The following is a 22,451-nucleotide window of genomic DNA, read 5'->3' on the forward strand; positions in this document are numbered from 1 at the left end:
GCGTTTCCTTGTTTGGGGGAGGCCTCGACTTTCAGGGTCTTTGGGGGAGGTTTCATTTCTTAGCCAGGTTTTCGGGTAATCACCTGGGAGCAAGAAGAAGTAAGAAGTTGGGTGATGCAAAGCAGATCTGAGTTCAGATCAGCCCGGGAGATAAGTTGGGAATCCCATCGTTAATTAGGCCGAGAAGAATGGATCAATTGCGGAGACAAGTCTGTCAGTAATCGGGAGGAATCCAGGATCATTTTGGGAGGATCTTCATCAAATGCTGCTCATGTTTGGCTTAGCTGAGAAATCAAACCAGGCTTCCACTAGGTGCGTTACAAGCGCAGGCCCGTTTTGCGTCAGTCTGTTGCACACACACACACAAAAAAAAAATCACCTTGGACACACACACACTGTAGAGCATACACCTGCAGCATCTCCAGCCATGCGGCCAACGGTCCTCCTGGCTGAGGATGCTGGGAGTTGTAGTGTGACGGCATTGGGAAGGCGGAAAAGGAGATGGAGAAACCTGGAGACCAGCTCAGTGGGAGGAGAGGAGTTAAGTTATTTAACAAAAAAGAGAAAATCTATTTGTGTTTTCAGTTGTGGAATTTTTTTGTGTGTGCAAAGACAAAAATTGTGTGTTTCAAACTGTGGATTTTTTTAATACAAAAAGATGAACCCATGTGTTAATTTTTTTCTAATGCAAAAAGATGAAAGCTGTTTTAAACTGATTTTTTATTTTAATGCAGAAAAGGAAATACTGTGTGTTAAACACATTTTTAAAAAATGTGTGTTTAAACTGGTTTGGGTTTTTCATGCAAAAAAAGGACATCGTCCATTTTAAACATAATTTTGTGAGGCTTTTTAATGTAAAAAAGAGGAAACTGCACGTGAGTTAAACTCTGGATTTTTTGCTGTATGTTTTAATGCAGAGAGAAAATTGTGTGCGCGCATGTGTTAAAACTAGAATTTTGGGGTTTTTTTTTTTTAAATGCCAAAACAGGAAATGATATGTTAAAAGGTGGGTTCTAATATCATACACAACCTCTTGTGTGTGAGTTGGACAGTTCTATAAATCCATTCAATTAATAAGTAAGAATAAACTCAATTTCCTAGTTTCTTTGTCCAACACGGAGACTCTGCTTGGCAGGCACCCAGTCAGGAAAGGGTTGTGTGTTTTTGTGTGTTTCTCTGATTTTGGGCAGTGTGGTTGCCAGAGCACTGAGGGACGCTGAGCAGAGGCCAAGAGCATTACAGGTAGTCCTCGACTTACAACAGTTCGTTTAGTGACCACTTGAAGTTACAATGGTATCATTTTTTCCACTCTTACGACTGTTCCACCATCCCCGTGATCACCTGATTGACATTTAGAGGCTTGGCAACGGGCTCATATTTATCACAGTCAAAGTGTCCCCAGGTCACGTGATTCCCCTTTCACGACCGTCTAACAAGCAGGAAACCGGATTCACTTAACGACCAGGCTTTATGACATAACTGCAGTGATTTACTTAACAACTGTGGTGAAAAAGGTCATAAAATGGGGCAAAACTCCCTTAACAAATCTCTCGCTTAGCCATTAGGGCTCCATTGTGGTCGTTAAGTGGAGGAATGCCTTGCCTAACCAACAAAGAGACCAACCACACGCAGAGTTGTTAAAAAAAAAAACCCACGTTTTATTTCAGTGTCACAAAAATTTAGAAATTTGTGCTGCAAGAACTGATGTCCCCACCCCCCCCCAAATTGGAGCCTAACCCCCCCACCCCCCCAAACATCTCCCATTTCTCATGCGTACCGAAACACCGTTGTGTTAATAATTCATCACACACACATACGCGGCAAGATCCGGTCATTAATTGAGCTTAAAAAAAGGAAAGAGAGAAAGAGAGAAGAGGGAGAGTAAAATTCTCCATTTCACAAATCTTTTACTATCCAAAGGAGATCTTGCTAAAAAAAGGACTCCGTCAAAAAGGACCCATGTTGAGAATCACAAATCCTATGGTGCTCCCGAGGTAAGGAAGGGTGGGGGCCACACATGGGACGGGAAGAGAGAGGGAACTCTTTTCCAGGGGCGCATTGAGAAGGGGACAAGGTCTTCCCCAAATAAAAGGTGTGGGACATCCACAATTGTTACCCTACATAACCGTTGCATTCTTCACACCAGGCAGAGGGATGGGGAGTGTGGTGAAGCAGATTTGGGGGGGGGGGCATATGTCCCCCCACCGGCCCCCAAAATGCAGTTAGAAAGGGTGCATCATTTTGAAGGACAAGATTTGAAATCTCGAAATATCGGGTGTCAAAAGGGAGGATGTGTGTCTGTAGGGAGGGTGCCATGGCCGGCTTTTTCTGGCGAGGCACCTGTAAGGCTGGAAGAAAACCAGGTGTGGCTGTGAGTATCCGGGCCTCATCAAGCCAGTAGCCCACTCCCCATTTCTAAAGGGCGGGTCGAAGAGAGGTGGGCAAAGTTAAGCAGGGGATTTGGGGTACAGTAGGGTTGGGGGTGTGCCTATGAAAGATGGGAGGGGGCTTTCAGGACCCCAAAGAGGGTCGTGGTTTGTTGGCTTGCCTCCCCCCCCCCGTGCAGCTGTTTTCTAAGAGGTAGTTTTGAGAACTGATGATGATGGTGGTGGAGGGCGATGGTAGCAGTTGGGTGGGTGGGCTGTGGGGCGGGGGGGAGGAGCCACAGAAAGGTGGGGAAGGGGCTGGAAGGGGAGAATGGAGTGTGTCCCCTCCAGGTCCAAGGAGAAGGTGTGGAACAGCAACGTTCTGGAGAACCATGTCCACCTGGAAGAGACAGAAGATTCCCAGGAGAATTGTCACCTTGAACTGTTAAGCTATGGGGAACCCTCCCTCCCTCCCTGCCTCCCCCCTGATTCACGGAACAGAGCTGGTCCATCTTGGTTCTCGGCCTGGGCCACTGATCCATCCCCCCCACCCCCCCAAATCCCAGTAGACCCCTTCCAATTCTTTTGATGATGATGATGGAAGCCCTTGATGGTCAGGAGATTGAAGCACCAAGATGAACCAGCTGTGGGTCAGTAGAGCCACCCAAAGGGTTACCACTGCCACCCCCCATCCCGAAACTGTGGGCGTTGTGAGTTGGATGACGCATTGGGGTGGGAAGACAAGCTGGGAAAAAGAGGAGCAGAACATGGAGGAGCGACGGTGTTGGCTGCATCTCCCAGAGCTTGAGAAGGTCCTGGTTGAGGATGCGTTCAGGGCGCTGTGGGGGCCGGGATGGGTCCTGTGGGTGGCGGCGTTGCCCTGTCGGCTGGAGGAGGAGGAGGAGGCGGCGGCTGAGGATCTGAGAAGAGACACCAAAGAGAGAATTAAGGTGGTCATCTAGAGAGAGAGAGAGAGAGAAGTATGATCTTCAAGTTGGATTCTTCAGAAGCTCCAGAGAAGATGCGACATCTGGCCTGGCTTAAATTCTGCACTTACATTTGGTAGGAGACGGGTCGGAAGCCACCTCTGGACATTGTCAACGTGAAGGTTTGGCCCTAAAAATGGGGACCCGTTTTCAGGAGGACCAATCGTTGAAGGGCCTCCAACCACAGATGGGTGGCTCAGAAGGTTCATTTGGGGAAGGGTGGACCAGGGCCATCGGACGGTTGGTAATAGCCAAGGACGAGGAACTTACTATTTATTTAGAAAATTATTTGCTGAATTCCATTGGCCGTTTGGGAAGGGTGCGTGCGGAAGCCAGGGGAACTCCCTGCCACTGGATGGAAGGTTGTAAGAGGCTGGCTTCAGTTCAAAGCCGAGGACTATTATTGGAAGGACAGGGAGAGCAACAGGGCTGAAAAAATTAGACAACCGTTTGTCCAGAATGTTATTTGTCCTTGACTTGCAACGCATAACTGAGCCTAACGTTTCTGTTGCAAAGCAAGACAAATATTGATAACGGTAGCGGTGTCCCGGGGTCACATGATCCCCTTTTGGAGACCTTCTGGTTGGCAAAGTCAATGGGGAAGCCAAACCACAATGATTCGCTTCACAACCGTGGCAAGAAAAGTTGTTGCAGGGGGGGTGAAACTCACTGAACAAAGGTCTTGCTTAGCAACTGAAATGTCGAGCTCAATTGTGGTTGTAAGTGGAGGACCAGCTGTAAATTTAATAAATAAAATGGAAGGAGGCCTCTGGAAGTCCTGGAGGAAGGGAACCTGCCCAAGGAAAGGGGGCCCAAGGGGGCCAACCGGGAGACTCACACAAGCCGTTTGGAGAGGCCAGCTGTCCCCGGGGGCCGACGATGTTCCCTGTGCCCGAGGGAGGGACGTTGGTGCTGGTGGCCGAAGGGGCGTTGGTGGTTCCGGTGGGCATGATACGGCCTGGCAGGGGCTGTCCGGGCATCATGGAGCCCTGTCCGAGGATGGGACCTGTGGGGGAGGAAACAGCAGTGAAGTGGGTGGTGGAGGGAGGGGGCCCTTGGAGGCCATCTTTGAACCTCTGGAACATCTCCATTCATCCCTCCTTCTTCTGTCCACCCACCCATCCTCTCGTCCTCTTCGTTCATTTCTTCTTCCTCCTCCATCCATCCATCCATTCCCCACTCTTCCATCTCTCTCTTTCTCCCTCCCTCCCTTTCCATCCATCTGCCCATTCCCAAGCCTTTGGCATCTTCGTCCATCTCTCCATCCGTCCATCCATGCATTCATCCACAGCCTTGCCAACGAAAGCACTGGTCTCTTGGGCAAACGGCCAGATTGGAGTGGAGAGAGAGGGAGGAACAGAGAGAAAGAGAAAGGGGAGAGGAGATGGACGGAGAGGCAAAGAGAGGAGGAAGGAGGGAGGAAAAAGGAAAGGGAGGGAGAGAGAGAGAGAGGGGAAGATCAGTGCTTCTCAACATGCAGCTGGGGGATTCTGGGAGTTGAAGTCCACACATCTCCATGTTGCGGAGGCTGAGAAAAATCCTGCCCCCCCTTCCCTGATAGTCCCCGACTTACAATGGTCCATTTAGTGACCGTTCAAAATTAAAACAGCACTTAGGACCAGTTTTCAAACTTAGAACTGTCGGTCATATGAACAACATTGGGAAGCTTGACAACTGACTCACATTTACGACAGTTGTAGTGTCCCGGTGTGTGTGTGTTGTGCGATCCCCGTTTTGTGACCTTCTGACAAATGGAACAGGGAAACCAGATTGGCTTCAGAACCATGTTACCGACTTAACAGCTGCAGGGATTCACTTAATGACGGGGGCAAGAAACTCCATTTCCTTGAAGAAATGTCTCCCTTAGCAGCAGAAATGTGGCCGCTCCATTGCGGTGGTTAAGCTGAGGACTGCCTACATTTAAGCTGCCTTTTGAAAAATGCTTTTAAGCCATCAGCAAGGAGAAAAAAAATCTTATTCCCCCCCCCCCAACTGCTCTACTTTTGCAAGAAATGGCACACAACGTTAAAATGCTTTTTAAAAGCCTTTTTCTGTCTCTTATATATATGTACATGTCTGTGTATCTCTGGGGGAAATAAAAGCAGGGAACAAATATTTTTTGGACGTGCAAAAACTCTCCATCACGGGGTAGAGGTGGGGGGAGCAGAAAATGGCTTCCCGCTAACCAGGATTTCCCCGCAGTAGCTGAGATGTGATGACGGGTTAAAGGCAAGCGAGAGGGGGGATAATGAGGGGAGAGGGGGAAAAAAACAAGAAGAGAGAGAGAGAGAAGGACGTTTGGTGGAGGAGAAAGAGGAGGGGGTGGGCGGATGGGGGGGGGGAGAAGACAGAACGACTGGAGCAGAATAAACAGGGAAGCGTGACCTACATACAGGAAGGGAGGCTGAAAGGAAAACACACAGACACACACACACACACACACAAATGCACAGCCGAGTACAAACGGCAGCTGTTTGGAGGGGGGGGGGGAGAGAATGGCATGGTTCATTAGACAGGAGGCGGCTGGCGGAGATGCCTTTAGTTGGCTCCTTCCTTCCTCCCCATCTCCCACCTTCCTTCCCTTCCTCCCACCCTCCCCTCATATATCTTTTTCCTTCCTCCCTTCCATCCATCCCCCATACCTGCTTCCTTCCTTTCTTCCATGCATGCATGCATGCATCCATCCATATCTCCTTCCATCCATTTTACCTTCCTTCCCTCATATATCTCCTTCCTTCCATCCATCCATCCATCCACCATACTTCCATCCCTCATACATCTCCAGCCTTTTTTCTTTTTTCCTTCCATTCATCCTCCCCGTATTTCCTTCCTTCCTTCCATCCAACATCCATCTCCTTCCTTCCTCTCTCTATCTCCATCCATCCGTCCTTCCTCCCTCCCTGCCCCATATCTCCTTTTTCTTTCTTTCTTTCTTTCTTTCTTTCTTTCTTTCTTTCTTTCTTTCTTTCTTTCTTTTCTTTCTTCTTTCTTTCCTTCCTTCCACTCACATTTCCTTCCTTCCTACAGTTCCTACAGCCTTCATTTTTCCTTCCATTAATCTTTCCCTATATATCTCCTTCCTTCCTTTCCTCTCTCCTTTCCTTGCTCCCTTTTGTCTTCCTCCCTTTTCCTATCTCCTTCCTTCCCTTTCTCCCTTTTCCTATCTCCCTTCATCTTTCTTCCCTCCCTTCATTTCCTTATTCATTTTTCCTATCTCCTTCTTTCCTTCCATCTTTCTCCCTTTTTCTATCTCCCTCCCTCCTTCTCAGGACCTAGTTACTTGCGGGATCGTATTCTGCCCCATACATCCCTGCGACCAATCCGCTCGCACAGAGAGGGCCTCCTCCAGGTGCCGTCCACTAGACAGTGCCGAGGGGCGGCGCCTAGGAGCAGAGCCTTCTCTGTGGCGGGCCCAGCCCTGTGGAATGACCTCCCTCCGGATATTAGGAATACCTCTGACCTCCGCTCCTTTCGTGTAAAGCTCAAGACCCACCTATTCCAAGCCGCTGGCCTGGCTCAACTTTGATCTAACCATATCGCTCCTGACGGGTTTTTATTTATGTAATTTAATTGTATTTATTTATTTAGGGGTTTTTTAATCACTGTATTCTAATTGTTTTTTATTCATCAGCCGACCTCCTCCTTGTGTGTGTGTCTCGGTATATGTCTCTGTTATATGTTTGTTTTGTCCACATATTTATTTCATATGTTTCATTGTACGCCGCCCCGAGTCCTTCGGGAGAGGGTGCGGCTAAGAAATAAATATTTATTATTTATTTATTTATTTATTCTTTCTTCCCTCTCTTCATTTCTGTCTTCTTTCCTCTTTCCTATCTCCTTCCTTCCTTCCTTCCCTCCCTCCCTCCATTTCCCTCATCTCCCCATCTCCAAAGAGCGGCAGTGCCTCCAAGGGTTGGGAACCTTCACTCCGGAATGTCCTCTCTGAAAGGGCTAATCCTGCCCTGGATTAAAACCCGTTTCCACTGCAGAGGGATCTTTACTTCTGTTGCTTTCTGAGTTTGAAAAGCCCATTTTTGCACATCTGGGCGTGTTAAAAAGAAGGTTTCAAAGAGCTTTTGGAGCAAAGCTTTCAGGGAGGAGCCGAAACCCCTGGGGTCTCTAACAAAAAGGTGGAGGGAGAGGAGGAAGGTTGGCAGACTTGGCTTCCCAAGCGCCAATTGCAGTCCACCATTCCTGTTGCACTTCGAACACAACACAGTGGGTTGTTATGCACTGGTGATGTTACCTAGTTGGGTCATGAGACGCCTGCAAGGAAACCACCAAGCTCAGAGAGCCCCACCCCATCTTTTTGCTCCTCCTCTTTTCTAGCACTGATGACATTCCCTAGTTGGGTCATGAGATGCCTGCAAGGAAACCCAGTCCTCCTCTTCCTCCTCATTCCTTCCAGCCCGGATAACATTCCCTAGGTGGGTCATGAGATGCCTGCAAGGAAACCCAGTCCTCCTCTTCCTCCTCATTCCTTCCAGCCCGGATAACATTCCCTAGGTGGGTCATGAGATGCCTGCAAGGAAACCACCCAGCTCAGAGGGCAACCAGGACCCCCCCCCCCCCCCCAAAAAAAAGTAGTATTGCTGCAGAGGGGAAATGATGCTACCAGGATTGATTCTTTTCCCATTACAGACACATAGAGAAAAGTCACATTTACATACAATTCACAATGGAAACAAAAAAACTAACACATCCCTCCAGTTACCAATTCTCAGAGAAGCAGGGATTAACCCCAGACAAACAATCAAGGAGGAAACAATCCTCTTCTAATCAAGGAACAACCAAGGGAACACGCCCCCCCCCCGGCCCCCATTCCCAAGGACACTGTCTGGGCAAGCAATTGTACATAAATAGAGACTAATCCCCCTTTCTTCTATTACTGATGATGTTACCTAGCTGGGTCATGAAACCTCCAGAAGAAAATTAACAAACTCAGAGAGCATGAAAGACATTACAGTCCTCCTCCTCCTCCTCCTCCTCGTAGTAATGATGTTACCTAGTTGGGTCATGAAATGTCTGCAAGCTCTGAGAGCACAAAGGACTTCACCATCCTCGTACTTATGACCATTGCTTCATTCCCCAGTCACATGATCCAAATCCGCATGACGCACTACACAACCATAGCAACTCACTTAAATCACCGCAAGAATGAAGGGTACCAAACCAGGCGCAAATCCACCCAACCACTGTCTCACTTAGCCACCAATGTTGGTCACAAGGCGAGGACTACCTGTTATTTACAGGTTATGTCTCCAGCACTTAATAATCTTGGCTTCCTTATCTTCTTGTGAGAATTTGTGCCACCCCAGAACGTCTCTCTCTCTCTCTCTCTCTCTCCTTTCCAAAACCCGTCACTAACCTGGTTGAGGAGGGTGAGGTGGGGGCATCTGGTGAAGCATCATGGGATAAGGGGGAGGCTGCTGGTGAGATGACAAGGCTGTCCCCAGAGGATTCATGCCTGGACCACTGGTGTGCTGGTGCGATTGTTGTGCGTTCTGGCTCTGTTGTTGTTGCTGCTGCTGTTCTAATTGTTGCCGGGCTCGGAGTTCGGCGTATTTCAGCTGCTCCATGTGGAAGTTTTGACGCTCGGTGAGCAGCTGCTGTCTTTGCTGCTCCAGCTAAGGGGGAAAAATTGAGATGTGGGGAAAGAAAATCATATACCGATCAAAAGTCATGAACTGATCGGCGTCATAAACCAATCAGTGGTTCAAAGCCCACCATCAAAACAACCACAGCACGTTGTTTCCTCAGCTCATAAACCTCTCCCGGCCATTGCTTCAAATTCACGGCCATAAAAGGAGGAGATCACGTGACCACAGGATATTGCCATCGTCATAAATACGAACCACTTGCCAAGAGTCTAAATTTTGATCATGTAACCCTGGGGAGTGCTGCAACGGTCGTATGGGTGAAAAATGGCCACAAGTATGTTTCTCTGGCGCTGTCGTAACTCAAATGGTCACTATATGGACCATCATAAGTCCAGGACTACCTGTAGTTTGGGGAATGCTATGGTGGTTGTGTAAAAATTGGTCCTTCGTAGGGCCATCGTAAGTTCAAATGGTCACTCAGTGAAATGTCATAAATCGAGGACTACACGTATGTAATCTCGGTATCCAGAGCTGAGAGATTCTGAAGGCCAGATGGAGGTCAGGGGATGGCTTTCAAACGCACGCCAAAACCAGGCGATGTGGCGGATGATGTATATGTGTCTGTGTGTGTGTGTGTAGCGCCAGGCACCATCTTTGTGGGTGGTGGGAACCGGGTCGGATTATGTGAGAGGATGGCCACCTTCTCCGAAAATAACACAATTCGATTTTCTTTAAAGGGAAAGTTCGAACGAAACGCTAGGTCAAAGTTTGAATACTTCCTTTATTTGATATTTTTACTTTTTTTCCCCATTATTTTGTAGTAATTCAAAGGGGTGGACATAAATAACACTCCTTCTTCCCCCACAACAACTCTGTGAGGTGGGCTGAAAGGGAAGGGCTGGCCGAGGCTCAGCCAGCTGGCTTTCATGCCTAAGGCAGGATTAGAACTCACAGGCTCCTGGCTTCTAAAGTAACACTAGACCACAAATGGAGCCACAAAACCAACACCCTAAATTTACATCGCACCAAGAAAGCAATTGTCCACTTCCTGGTTTTCAGGCCGATTGTTTTTTTTTTTAAAAAAAACACCCTATGTAATTTAATGTTTGTGCCCAGCAAAGGGACCCACCGAAGAGAAGTGAGGGGTGCAATTCCTTGGGATCCTGCCAATTTTCTCTCTTAATCGTAAAGGAAACAGGGAGGGAAGGAAAAAGAAAAAAAAACCACAGATATGCAAAGGTTTCCTAAATTCTGGTCACACCTCAGTTTAAAAGAAAAAAAAAATGGCCGAATCGGCTGTCTCCAAAAGGACGACCAATGGAATTTCTCCACCTGTCAGCTTCCAATTCAAATGGATGGTCGTCGGGGGAATCCTGCTCACACCTCCTACCCTTAGCCGGGTGTGTTGTTTGCAGCACGCGTGAACGAGGGATGCAAAGTATTCACAAAGCGCGCCTCCGCGGAAAAAGAAAAAAGGACGGGGGAAATGAAAAGCAACTCACCCGTGGTGGCTCTGGGCTCTGCAGTCATGCAGCCTGACATCCCTTTTGTGAGATTTTACACAACACGGACTCAGATCTCTCTGGGCTAAAAGTGTTACACTGGATCCATTATGTATAAAATTGGGAGGCCGATTTGAACCACCAAGAAGAACAAAAACCAACAGTTTTTGCAACCGGAAAGGTTTATTTTGCCAGGAAAATTGAGGCTTCCCACCCTCCCTGGGAATCCATGCATTCCTAGGCTGCGGGGCGAGAACAGCTGCTTGCTGCAAGAGAGTAATTTTCTTGGGGGGGGGGGGGGGGGAGAAGAGAGAGAATCAATGGAGAAGCTGCCTTTGCCCCTAGCAACCGTCTTCCCTTATCTGCCAATCAGCAGAGAGCTGGGGGGGGGGAGACTGGGGGGGGGAAACACGGCCACCATACAAAAGCCATTACGAGGAAGGGGAGAGGAAATCAGGAAAGCCCAGTGGATAAAGAGCAGAGAACCTGCTGGGGTTCATGTGCTCCGATGTCCGGGGGGGGGGGGAGCAGGGGGGGGGCTGCCCCATTTTAAGTGTTTTGCCTTCAGGGAAAAAAGGAGGGGCTAGACACCCCCCCGCCCAGGGAATCCAGGATCAGGAAGGGAAAACTGATTAAACTTTCCGAGGAGGGGTCTGGAAAGGGCAGGAGGGGGAGAAGTAAATTTGGGGTTCTGGGTTATTATGGCAGGTCAGATGCCGAGACGAGAAGGCCGATTGAATGGGGTATCCGGAGGGACTCCAGGGCTTGAGGTTGGGCTGCCCAGAGACACTTCATGAGTCGGCCATGAGATGGCTGCAGGGACTGACCATGGGGTGCCAGGAGAGGCTCCACGGATTTACTGAGGGCTGAGCAGAAGAACTCCATTTTCCAACCGTGTGGTAACCTGACAGACTCGGGATATTGATCGCAGGATGCCCAGAGGAAAGGACTGCATGGAGGGCCCAGGACGTGGCCTTGGGGCAGCTGCCTTTGCCGGCCCCAAATGGGAAAAGAAGAGGCACGTGAATGGTGGAAAGCCGGCGTCCCTAGCAGGTTTTGCAGACCCTGGAGGCAGCGTGAAAAGAGGCAGCAGCCTAGAATTTTTACGTGGTCGCAAGCAATCTACGTACTTCCAGCCTCCTTTGAATTCTGTTGACTCTTAAGTTCTGCTACTGCATTTCCCCCAAAATACAACCTCCTCCAAAAGCCCCAGCTTCATTTCTCTTCAACATCTTCATCAATGATTTGGATGAGGGGATAAATGGGGAACTCATCAAATTTGCAGATGACACCAAGCTGGCAGGAATAGCCAACACTCCAGAAGACAGGCTTAAGATACAGAAGGATCTTGACAAACTTGAACATTGGGCACTATCTAATGAAATGAAATTCAATGGTGAAAAGAGTAAGGTTCTACATTTAGGCAAGAAAAACGAAATGCACAGGTACAGTACAGGTGGTACCTTCCTCAACAGTAGTAACTGTGAGAGGGATCTTGGAGTCCTAGTGGACAACCATTTAAATAGGAGCCAGCCGTGTGCAGAAGCTGCCAAAAAAGCCAACACAGTTCTAGGCTGCATCAACAGAGGGATAGAATCAAGATCACGTGAAGGGTTAATACCACTTTATAAGGCCTTGGGAAGGCCACACTTGGAATACGGCATCCAGTTTTGGTCACCACGATGTAGAAAAGATGTGGAGACTCTAGAAAGAGTTCAGAGAAGAGCAACAAAGAGGATTAGGGGCCGGGAGGCTAAAACATATGAAGAACGGTTGCAGGAACTGGGTATCTCTAGTTTAATAGAAAGAAGGACTAAGGGAGACATGATAGCATTGTTCCAATATCTCAGGGGTTGCCACAAAGAAGAGGGAGTCAAGCTATTCTCCAAGGCACCTGAGGGCAGAACAAGAAGCAATGGGTGGAAACTAATCAAGGAGAGAAGCAACTTAGAACTGAGGAGAAATTTCCTGACAGTGAGAGCAATGAATCAGTGGAACAGAAGTTGCCTCCAGAAGTTGTGAATGCCCCAACACTGGAAGTCTTTAAGAAGATGTTGGATAGCCATTTGTCTGAAACGGTATAGGGTTTCCTGCCTAGGCAGGGGGTTGGACTAGAAGACCTCCAAGGTCCCTTCCAACTCTGCTATTGTACTGTATTTTTACACATGAGCCCAATGTAAGCCCTAGCCCCCTCCCAAACCCTAATTAAGAGCTCGCCCACTCCAGGGGATAGGAGGTGGGGCGAGGCACCCAGGTAAAAATGAAGCTCGCTGTGTGTGTGTGTGTGTGTGTGTGTGTGTGTGTGTGTAGAGCTGCTCTATTTACCAGGCCTCACACACCCCAACATCTGTCTTGCCTTGCCGGCCCACTTCTTCTGCCGCCACTTGTGCGTGTTCCGTTGTCAAGAGCCTTCAGGAAAGGTCTCTACGGCTAAGGAACGGCTCTGGATTGATGTGCACGGCATCCCCTGGCCTGGTTTCGCCCTCAGAGGCCTCCTGGAAAGGCCCCAGAGCTCTGTGGTCAGCTGCAGAGGGCTTTCCAGGAGGTCTCTGGCAGTGAAATGGAGGCTGGGGGCGACGCACAAGAAGTGGGCCGGCTGTGCTGGTAGGGCTGTTGGTGCCACCGCCGCAACATGAGTCAGTGGAAGACACACACACACCCTGAAAATAAGACCTGGTGCCTTTTTTGTTGTGTGTGTGTGTGTGTGTGTGTATGTATGTGTGTGTGTGTGTATGTGTGTGTGTGTGTGTGTGTGTGTATGTATGTATGTATGTATGTATGTATGTATGTATGTATGTATGTCCGGGTCTTATTTTCGGGGAAACAAGAGCGGCAGGTCTGTCTGTTAGCTAAGAAGATTCCCCCCTGGGTGGGCTTTGTAGCAATCCATCCCTTTAGGTGAAAGATTCCTGTGCAAAGGCTTTTTTGGCAATCAATCACTTTAATTGGAACCGCGTTTGTGCACCTGTCTTTGGCAGCTGGATATCTGGAGGAGGGTCTTCCCAATTTCTCCAGTAGGGGACCAGCGTTCCCTCCCCCACCCATTTTAGGGGTGGAAATAGGTCTCTATTTTTCTGCCCAGGCAAGTCACGCAATAAAGTACCACTTGCCTGCATTGGCAGATTGGGCTTAGCCCTGGGGGAGCCTCTCTCAGGGTACTACATTTTTGGGTGGCTGGGGCCCTAACCTTGGACCACCAACAATGCCACTGTTGCAGAGAAGGGGAAGACATGTGCAAAAGCTGATTGCTGAGGAGGCCAAAGAAGCAGTAAAAACCTTTTAGTGACAGACTCATTGCAACAGAAGAGTTAAATCAGGGGACTGGGAGAAAGTCGGTGCCCAACTTAGAAATGGGGCCCTGGGGGCAATTTGGGGCTAGAAGTCTAATCTATTTTTCTATAGGGCTTATTATTTTAGGGATCAAAGGAATTCCCTGAGGAAACTCACAACCATAAACACGAGGGAAAATAAACCGACAAATGAACAAATGAATAAGATCACAGCCACCATTGTGCGTTGAAGTCAATAAAATAAAGAAAACTGGAATCTGGGAGAAAAATCGGCAGCCCTCGACTTACAACTGTTTGTTTAGCGACCATTTGAAATTACAATGGAACTGAGAAAAGTGGCCTAGGATCGTTTCTCACACTTAATAATAATAATCTCCTTTTAACGATCCCATAACCCAGTGATGGCGAACCTATGGCACGCGTGCCACAAGTGGCACGCGGAGCCATTTGTCAGGGCACACGAGGCGCTGCCCTGTCAGCTAAGTTCACTTTTTTAAAAGCTATTTTTCGCCTTCCCCAGGCTCCAGAGGCTTTAGAGGAGCCTGGGGAGGGCGAAAAGAGCCTCCCCCCCCCCGGAGGCTTCAGGGACTGTCCAGAGGCTTCCCTGATGCCTTCGGAGCGCTTAAAACCAACCTCCGAGCAAACCGGAAGTGACTTCCGAGTTGCTCGGAGGGCGGTTTTAAGCGTTCCGAAGGCTTCAGGGACCGTCCGGACAGTCCCTGAAGCCTCCGGAGGGCCTCTGGGGGGCGGGGGGGCTCTTTTCACCCTCCCCAGGCTCCTATAAAGCCTCTGGAGCCTGGGGAGGGCGAAAAAAGCATGTAAAAATGGGGGGGGGGGTTGTGCGCGCATGCCCACTGGGGGATCGCGCGTTGCATTATGGATGCGGCACGCCCGCACACGACCCCCCTGCGCTCCCCCCACTTGTGGCACGCAAGCCAAAAAAGGTTCGCCATCGCTGCCATAACCCCTTGAGGGTTGGAGTCTGGGCTACTGAATGAAGCTGAGTGTTGATTGGCCGGATGCAATTCCTGTCGCCAATGGGGAGTTATATTCATCGGACATAATCTCAACATGCCCAGATAGAGAAATATCTGACTCTACCTAGGATCAAACTCACAGCCTCCTGATTCTGAGTTGAGAGAGAGCTCCACTTCTAGGCCACGCCACCACTCATTTCTCACACTTAATGTTCGTTGCAAAATCTCCATGATCTCATGATTAATATTCGGAGGACTGTCAATTGGCTCGTATTTATGACGGTGGCAGTGTCCCAGGGTCAAGTGATTTCCTTTTGCGACCTTTTGACTGGAAGCAAAGATTCACTACACAACTTTATTACTAACAACTGCAGCAAGAACGGTCTTGAAATGGGACAGACCTCACTATACCACTGTCTCGTTTAGCAACACAAATCTGGGGCTCAATTGTGGCTGTAAATCAAGGCGTCCCAGTGTATCAGGGACATTTACTGCCCAGAGTTATTTATAAAATCGATAAGGCGAGACATAAATGAATCAACAGTAGAGGAACTAAATCTGGAGAAACTTTGAGCTGGCAGACAACAGGTTCGGAGACACAAGTGAACAGAACTGGGTTTTAATCTTACCGCTTCCTTCTCTCGGTCCATGATGGTTTCCAGCTCTTCAAAATGACGGAGTTTGATCTCCAGTTTCTTCATCTGGGTTTCCACCAGGAGGGCCACCAGAGATTTGATCTTCCGTTCCTCCACGGCGGCCAGATGCTAAGGAAGAACAGAACCCAGTTTACTCAGAGGCCAATCCAGCAATGTGGGTTTTTTGTAGCTCTGGATAGGTATTTTATCCCCCCGTTATTTAAAATAGTTATGTATTTATTTATTTTTTTGCATTATCTGATAAGCATCTCTGTCACGTTTCTGCAATTATTGCGGAATTTGCTTTCAACGAGATGTAGATGACCTTGTCAAGATTGCTGTGTGGTGCCTGAATTTCGAGGGTATCAGCGGCACAGCTGCGGGATCTGCCTGGCAACCATTTAAGGTTGAGATATATTTTTCTTCTTCTTCTTCTGTGGGGTAAACGAAGGCCCCGTTACATCCTTCCTTGTCACTAAGATGAAGTAATCATCTCAAAGCGGCTTAATAACTAAATCTCAAAACTCTATTAGCGGCTTTGAGATGATGCTTGCGACCACAAAGAGACGTATGAGATTTTCAACCGGGAAATTATTTCATTTATTTGAACGATACCGAAAACGGGATTTTGAAAGGCGAGATGTCTGGGGAAGGCTGGACGGGATGGTTTTCCCACCCAGGGTGAGATTAGGAAGGACGCAGAGCTGGAGTGATGTCTTTATGGGGGTTTAATTGGATGAAACCAGGATCGGATCTCAGATATAGAAGCAAAGCGTGCAAGAGGACAGGAAGCCCTCCACTTACAACAGTTCGCTTAGTGACCGTTCAAAGTTAGAACGGCATTGAAAAAAGTGAATTATGGCTGTTGTTCAAACTTACGACTGTTGCAGCATCCCTAAGGTCAGGTGATCAAAATTCAGACCCTTGGCAAACTGTCTTGTATCTATGACCGTTGCAGTGTCCCAGGGAATCACAAGATCCCCTTTTACGACCTTCTGACGAGCAAAGTCAATGGGGGAGGAGCCAGATTCATTTAACAGCTGGGTTGCTAATGTAGCAACTGCAGTAATTTACTTAACCACCGTAGAAAGAAAGGTCATAAACAGGGACAAAATTCATTTTAAAAATGTCTCGCTTAGCAACAGAAATATTGGGCTGAGTTATGGTTGTAAGTCGAGGATTAGCTCGTTTTCAGAGAAAGCAAATAGAAGGTGGATTGTTAAGACTTCGCCTTAGGGCAGGGGTGTCCAAATCTGGCAACTTTAAGACTTGTGGACTTCAACTCCCAGAATTCTCCAGCCAGCTAGCTGGGGAATTCTGGGTATTGAAGTCCACAAGTCTTAAAGTTCCCAAGTTTGGACACCCCTGCCTTAGGGCATCTATTGCTCTCTCTTTAGCAGCATTTTGTCTCTACAGCGCAGAGGACACATTTTGTCCATTTTAACCTCTTATCTGCATAATGGGTGGTCCTCGATTTATGACCATTCACTTTGTGACCGCAGATAGAATGGCCCTGAAAAGAGGGACGCTTTCCACACTGACAACCACTGCAGCATCCCTGGGATCAGGTGATCAAAATTCAAATGCTTGCTACCTGACTCATATTTATGATGCTTGCAGTGCCCCGGATGTCATGTGATTTCCCCCTGGCGGCCTTCTGACAAGCGAAGTCAAAGGGGAACCGTTGCTAAGTGAATTGTGTCCCATTTTACCAACTTTCTTGCGCCGGTTGTTAAGCTAATCACTGTGCTTTCTAGGTTAGTTGCATGACTGTTACATGATTCAAGAATTCAAAAACCATGTAACAATTGTGTGACTAACATGGTATGCGCTTGTGATTCACTTAACAACCAGGGCAACAAAGATGGTAAAATGGGATGATAAAATTCACTTAACAGCCGCCTTGCTTAGGAAGAGAAATGTGGGGCTCAATTGTGGTCGTAAGACGAGGATTACTGCATGGGAAAGCCAGTTCTTGGAAGCTTCTTTTGCCGGCAATGCAAATAACCTAAGGCAGGGGTGTCCAAACTTGGGAACTTTAAGACTTGTGGACTTCAACTCCCAGAATTCCCCAGCCAGCTGGGAGTTGAAGTCCACAAGTCTTAAAGTTCCCAAGTTTGGACACCCCTGGCCTAAGGAAATGTAGCTCGGACACAGTCAGTGGCGCTTTGATAAAAGCACTTCACATGAGTGTATTCTTCTCTTCCGGCATTGCTTGTATTTTTGTGGAAAGCGTTGTGGACTTTTGGTGTAAAATGATCCTCCAGGACAGCAGCAACGGTCAGTGCCATTGCTAGGAGCAGAGCCCGAGGAGAAAGGAGCATGGAAATCCTTGGCGAGAGGGATCTCCTGCTCATTAGCTCAGAAATGGCAGGGAAAGGAAGAATCATCGGCATGCATTCAACCCAGGGGAAAAAAAAGGAAGTTTCTCCTTCCATTTCTTTGGAAAGGGGCTACACAATGGGCTCTTTTCAGACCCACCCACCCACGGGGTTAATTGGAGCTGGAATGCGTTAGCCTCCCTACACACACACACACACCCACACACACACACACACACATGCACGCACTGTCAGGGAAGTTGTGAGGTAAAGAAAAGCTGGGCTCCTGAAAGAAATGAACCCATCAAGGCCACACAGAGCAGCTGCCAAACTTTCCAGAGGGGTTCCGTCAGCCAGCCAACAATAGCGCACACACATTCCCCTCCGCGCAGCTGAAGCCGAAGCGCACAAACGGAGCATTGGAAAGCGTGAAGAAACAGGAAGAGGACCGAAAAAACAACAACAACAACGACACAAGTACAATCCCGGCCCGTCACGACACAAAGAAGCGGAAACGCAGAGGCTGGCTGCGGAGGCCTTCCACGGGACAAACCTTGGCTTTGGTGGCGGCTGAAGCCAGGGCGGCAGCTGCAGCCGTGGCGACGTTCCCTTCGGAGAGTTCGTGCTCAGTGCGCCGCTTCCCGCCACTGACTTCCTTCTCTTTGCCGACGTCGAAGTTCTCCTTGTTGTCATCGGCGTTCTTGTCGTCTGTACAACGGAACCCCGGTTAGCCTCAGGTCACCTCCGATTCCCACGACTATCTTGGCTTCTTGGGATTTTAAGTTTAGGCCGAAGAAAACCAGTCTCGTCCCAGTATGACCAGAAAGAGCTCTGCTCTGCTGTGGATCTCAAGCAAACCTCTCTATACAGGTAGTCCTCGACTTACAATAGTTTATTTAGTGACCGTTTGAAGTTACAACGGCATTGAAAAAAAAGGGACTTAGGACCGTTTCAGGTTTCCATGGTCATGTGATCAATTTGGGCACTGGCTCATACTTACGACCGTTGCAGTGTCCCCTGGTCACGTGACTCTATTTTGTGACCTTCTGATTAAAATCATCAATGGGGGAGCCGGATTCACTTAACAATTGTGTTACTAGCTGAACTGCCGCGATTCATTTGCTAACTGTAGAAGGAAAGGTCGCAAAATTTGGGGGCAAAATTCATTTAACTGTTTCGCTCAGCAATGGAAATTTTGGGCTCAGTTGTGGTCATGTTGAGGACGGCCTGTATCTCACTTCCTTTCTACGACCCCAATTGAGCCCCAAATTTTATTTCGCTCACCGACATTCCCTCCCCATTTTACGACCTTTCTTGCCAGCATTGTCAAGCGAACTACGGTAGTTGCTAAGTTAGTAACACGGTTGTTAAGCAGATACGGCTTCCCCATCAACTTCGCTCGTCGGATGGTTGACACAGCAACTGTTGTAAATGTGAGTCAGTTGCCAACTGTCTGAATTTTGATCACGCGACCACGAGGATGCTAAAGTGGCCATTGAGTGTGAAAAATGACCAGAAATCACCTTTTTAAAACGTGCTGTTGTAACTTTGGTCACCAAATGAACTGTTGTAAGCGAAGGGCAGGTCATTAGTCCAGAGCAGGGTAGGTTACCCCAAAATCTTCTTGGCTTTGCCTAATTCATTGTTTCAGATCTGGGCCATACTGACAGCTTAGCCATAAACAAAATAATATTTCCCCCCCCTGCCCCCACCAGTCTCTTTAACGTTTCAGCCTGGACTTCTTAGCTGAGTATTAATGACCCGGCGAATGCGACAGGAGATGAAAAGCGTCTGTAAGTGAAGCATACAATACAAGGTTTCCAAATCAGGATTTACTGCCTGGCGCTGTAAGGCTCGTGAAATAAACGGCAGGAAATTTACGGCTGTATTCTATGTTAAGGGGAGGGTGGGGGAGACTACCTCCGCTCCGGCCAAATTTATGGGGCATCGCTGGAACAATAGAGAAGACCTGCATGGTCCCCACTCTCTCTCTCTCTCTCTCTCTCTCTGTGTGTGCATGCGAGTGTGTTTGTGTGACAGCAAACACCCCCCTACCCCTTCTACCTTGTTTCGAATCTTGAGACACGTCGCTATCTTGTTCCTTTTCGGCAATTCTCTCCTCATCTCCTTCTGGTAACTTGTTTGCGTCTATTTCGTTATCTCCTTTGCTCTCGACCTAAGACAGTTTAGAAGAGAAAAAGAAGAGATGATTAAATTCAATTGTTTTATAAAAGGAGAAAAGGCTTAGAGAATCTAAGGGCTACAAGTTGTCACACAGCAGCCGAGTTTCAGCGGAAGGGAAAGAAGAGAAAGAACTTAAAGCTCTCATATCCTGATAGGACTACTTTAAGACCTGGCCAGAGGGGCTTTATAACAACAGAGTTGGAAGGGACCTTGGAGGTCGTCTAGTCCAACCCCTTGCTCAAGCAGGGGACCCCAGACCGTTTCAGACAAATGGTTGCCTAATCTCTTCTTGAAAAACTTTTGTGGTGGAGCACCCAGAACTTCGAAAGGGAAGGTGTTCCCTCCCTTTTTAGGGAGGCAAACAATATTTATCCTTCCTTCTGTTTAATAGCGGGAGTGAAGACAACAGGGGTGTTACTTAAGCAGAAAACAATACGGTTCCCTGAGAATATTAGTACTAATTGTTTGGGAGGGTGGGGGGTGGAATGTTTGTCCCTGGTGCTCTGTGACCTTGGTTGTTTTCTTGCAGACATTTCACGACACTACTAGGTAACATCATCAGTGCTAGGAGTTAATAATCCCCACTGCCTTATAGCACTGACAACATTACCTAGTTGGGTTGTGAAATGTTTGCAAGCCAAGATCAGAGAGCACCAAGGACGCCACAGACTTTTTCTTTCTCTTTTTCCTCCTCCTCTACCTCCGTCCCTCCATCCTTTCCTTCCTCCTCCTCCTCCTCTCTACAAACACCCTTCCCTTCTAGCCTGATGATGTTCCTTAGTTGGGAAAATGAAATAAACTCCGAGGCTCAAGTATCAATGAATGCTGATAATTCAAATTCACTCAATCTGAAAGGAGAATCATTAACCACAACAACAACAACAACAACAACAGGGGATTCGATTGTGCCTGACCTTAACTTTGTCTGTCTGTGGGGCGTCTGTGTCTGTCTCCATCTTGTCCTCTTGAGCTCCATCTAAAAGACAGAAGATCCACCCTGAATAGCAAGAAGTACTGAAAGATCTCAAGTAGATCACCTTGGATGGACACCGGGGTCCCGGTGCCAATAAATCAAGGATGCAGAAAGGATCGGTAGAGCTAGTCCTCAAGTTACAACCAGAATTGAGCCCAAAGCCTATGTCGAGGAGTGAAAGGTTGGTTAAGGGAGTTTGTGCCACTTTACGACTTTTCTCTTCACGCTCGTTAAGCGTGGAAGTAAGTTGTAAGACGGTCCTTAAGGGAATCTGGATTCCCCGTTGATTTTGCCGGTTGGAAGGTTGCAAAAGCGGATCACATGACCTCAGGACGCTGCAACCGTCATAAATATGAACCAGGTGCCAAGCATCTGAATTTGGAGCATGTGACCGCAACGGTCATTAAGTGTGAAAAATGGTCCTGTCCCTTTTTTCAGTGCCGTTGTGACTTTGGTCACTAAGTGAACAGTTGTAAATCAAGGACTATCTGTAATTTTATGAAGGAAAACGAGACTTGGCGCTTTAGCAACGCACAACCACGATGACAGGAAAACAGAATCCTTTGTTAATGCAGGTAGCCCTCAACTTACAACAACTGAACCCAAAATTTTTGCCATTAAGTGAGATGTTGAGTTTTGCCCCCTTTTATGACTTTTCTCCCCACTGTTCTTAAGAAAATCACCGCAGTTGTTCAGTTACTAACTTGGCTGTTAAGTGAATCTGACTTCCCTGTTGACTTGGCTTGTTGCAAAAGGGGATCACATGACCTTGGAATACAGCAGTGGTCATAAGTATGAAACAGTGGCCAAAGATCTGAAATTTAATCTTGTGACCACGGGGATGCTGCAACGGTCGTTAAGTGTGAAAAACAGTCCTAAGTCTCTATTTTCATTGTCGTTGTCACTCAGAATGGTCACTAAATGAACTGTTGTAAGTTGAGGACTACCTGTCCAGGCAGCCTTCGACTTACGACTGTCACCAAGTCCACTGCTAAGCGAGACAGCCACCCCCAAGTCCCTTGTTTTCATCGCTGTCGTAACTTCGAACGCTCGCAAAATGAACCGCTGTTAAGTTCATTACACTCTCTGTAATGTTATGAAGGAAAACATGATGGAAAATATTTAGATATTTTAATAATATCTGTATTTATATTTATAATTATTTTTCAGACTTGTCCGTCCGAAAGGCAGAATCCCAAGGTTAAAAAAACAGGGAGGAAAATAAAAAAGAGATTTAAGCGAATCGACTGTTGACTTACCTGAAGGGTCCTTTCTATGTGCACTGCGAGGGGAATCCAAGCATGGCTTAACTTTGTCCATTAGCCTAGAGACTGAGTTACGTAACTGTTGACCTCCTCTGACTGGGGTAGCTCAGTTTTGTACGAAGGCTCAGCCGATCCAAGAGATGGAACAAAAATCACCGAATGGAAATAGTCAATGAGGTAAGTAAACCATACGAGTGAAAGTGTAGGCGAAAGTCAAATGTCTGGACCAGCCGAAGCCGAGGGCGGGTTTGGATTCCCCTCGCAGTGCACATAGAAGGACCGTTCAGGTAAGTCAACGGCCGTTCTCCTGTGCGCTGCTTGGGGAATCCAAGCGTGGGACATGCCAAAGCAA

The 22,451-nt window shown here is 47.9% G+C and overlaps 1 protein-coding gene across 2 annotated transcripts in view; it reads right to left on the bottom strand.

The window, feature by feature from the left end:
* Nucleotides 1-1,877: 1,877 nt before the first annotated feature.
* The window catches only part of SMARCC1 (SWI/SNF related BAF chromatin remodeling complex subunit C1), a 72,131-nt gene continuing 51,557 nt past the window's right edge, over nucleotides 1,878-22,451 (bottom strand). Inside the window, exons 22-28 of one of the 2 annotated variants that reach the window (XM_081969902.1) lie at nucleotides 20,782-20,837; nucleotides 19,742-19,853; nucleotides 18,231-18,385; nucleotides 15,351-15,485; nucleotides 8,721-8,979; nucleotides 4,191-4,358; nucleotides 1,878-3,286 (exon numbers count right to left, since the gene is read on the bottom strand). In XM_081969902.1, coding sequence (XP_081826028.1) covers nucleotides 3,198-3,286; nucleotides 4,191-4,358; nucleotides 8,721-8,979; nucleotides 15,351-15,485; nucleotides 18,231-18,385; nucleotides 19,742-19,853; nucleotides 20,782-20,837 — 974 coding nt within the window. In that variant the 3' untranslated portion in view covers nucleotides 1,878-3,197. Of the gene's footprint in view, nucleotides 3,287-4,190; nucleotides 4,359-8,720; nucleotides 8,980-15,350; nucleotides 15,486-18,230; nucleotides 18,386-19,741; nucleotides 19,854-20,775; nucleotides 20,838-22,451 lie in introns of both variants that reach the window. The other variant, XM_081969901.1, reaches the window with a different exon arrangement.

The sequence above is a fragment of the Natrix helvetica genome, assembly GCF_964273705.1.
Source record: "Natrix helvetica genome assembly, chromosome: Z".
Classification (NCBI taxonomy): domain Eukaryota; kingdom Metazoa; phylum Chordata; class Lepidosauria; order Squamata; family Natricidae; genus Natrix; species Natrix helvetica.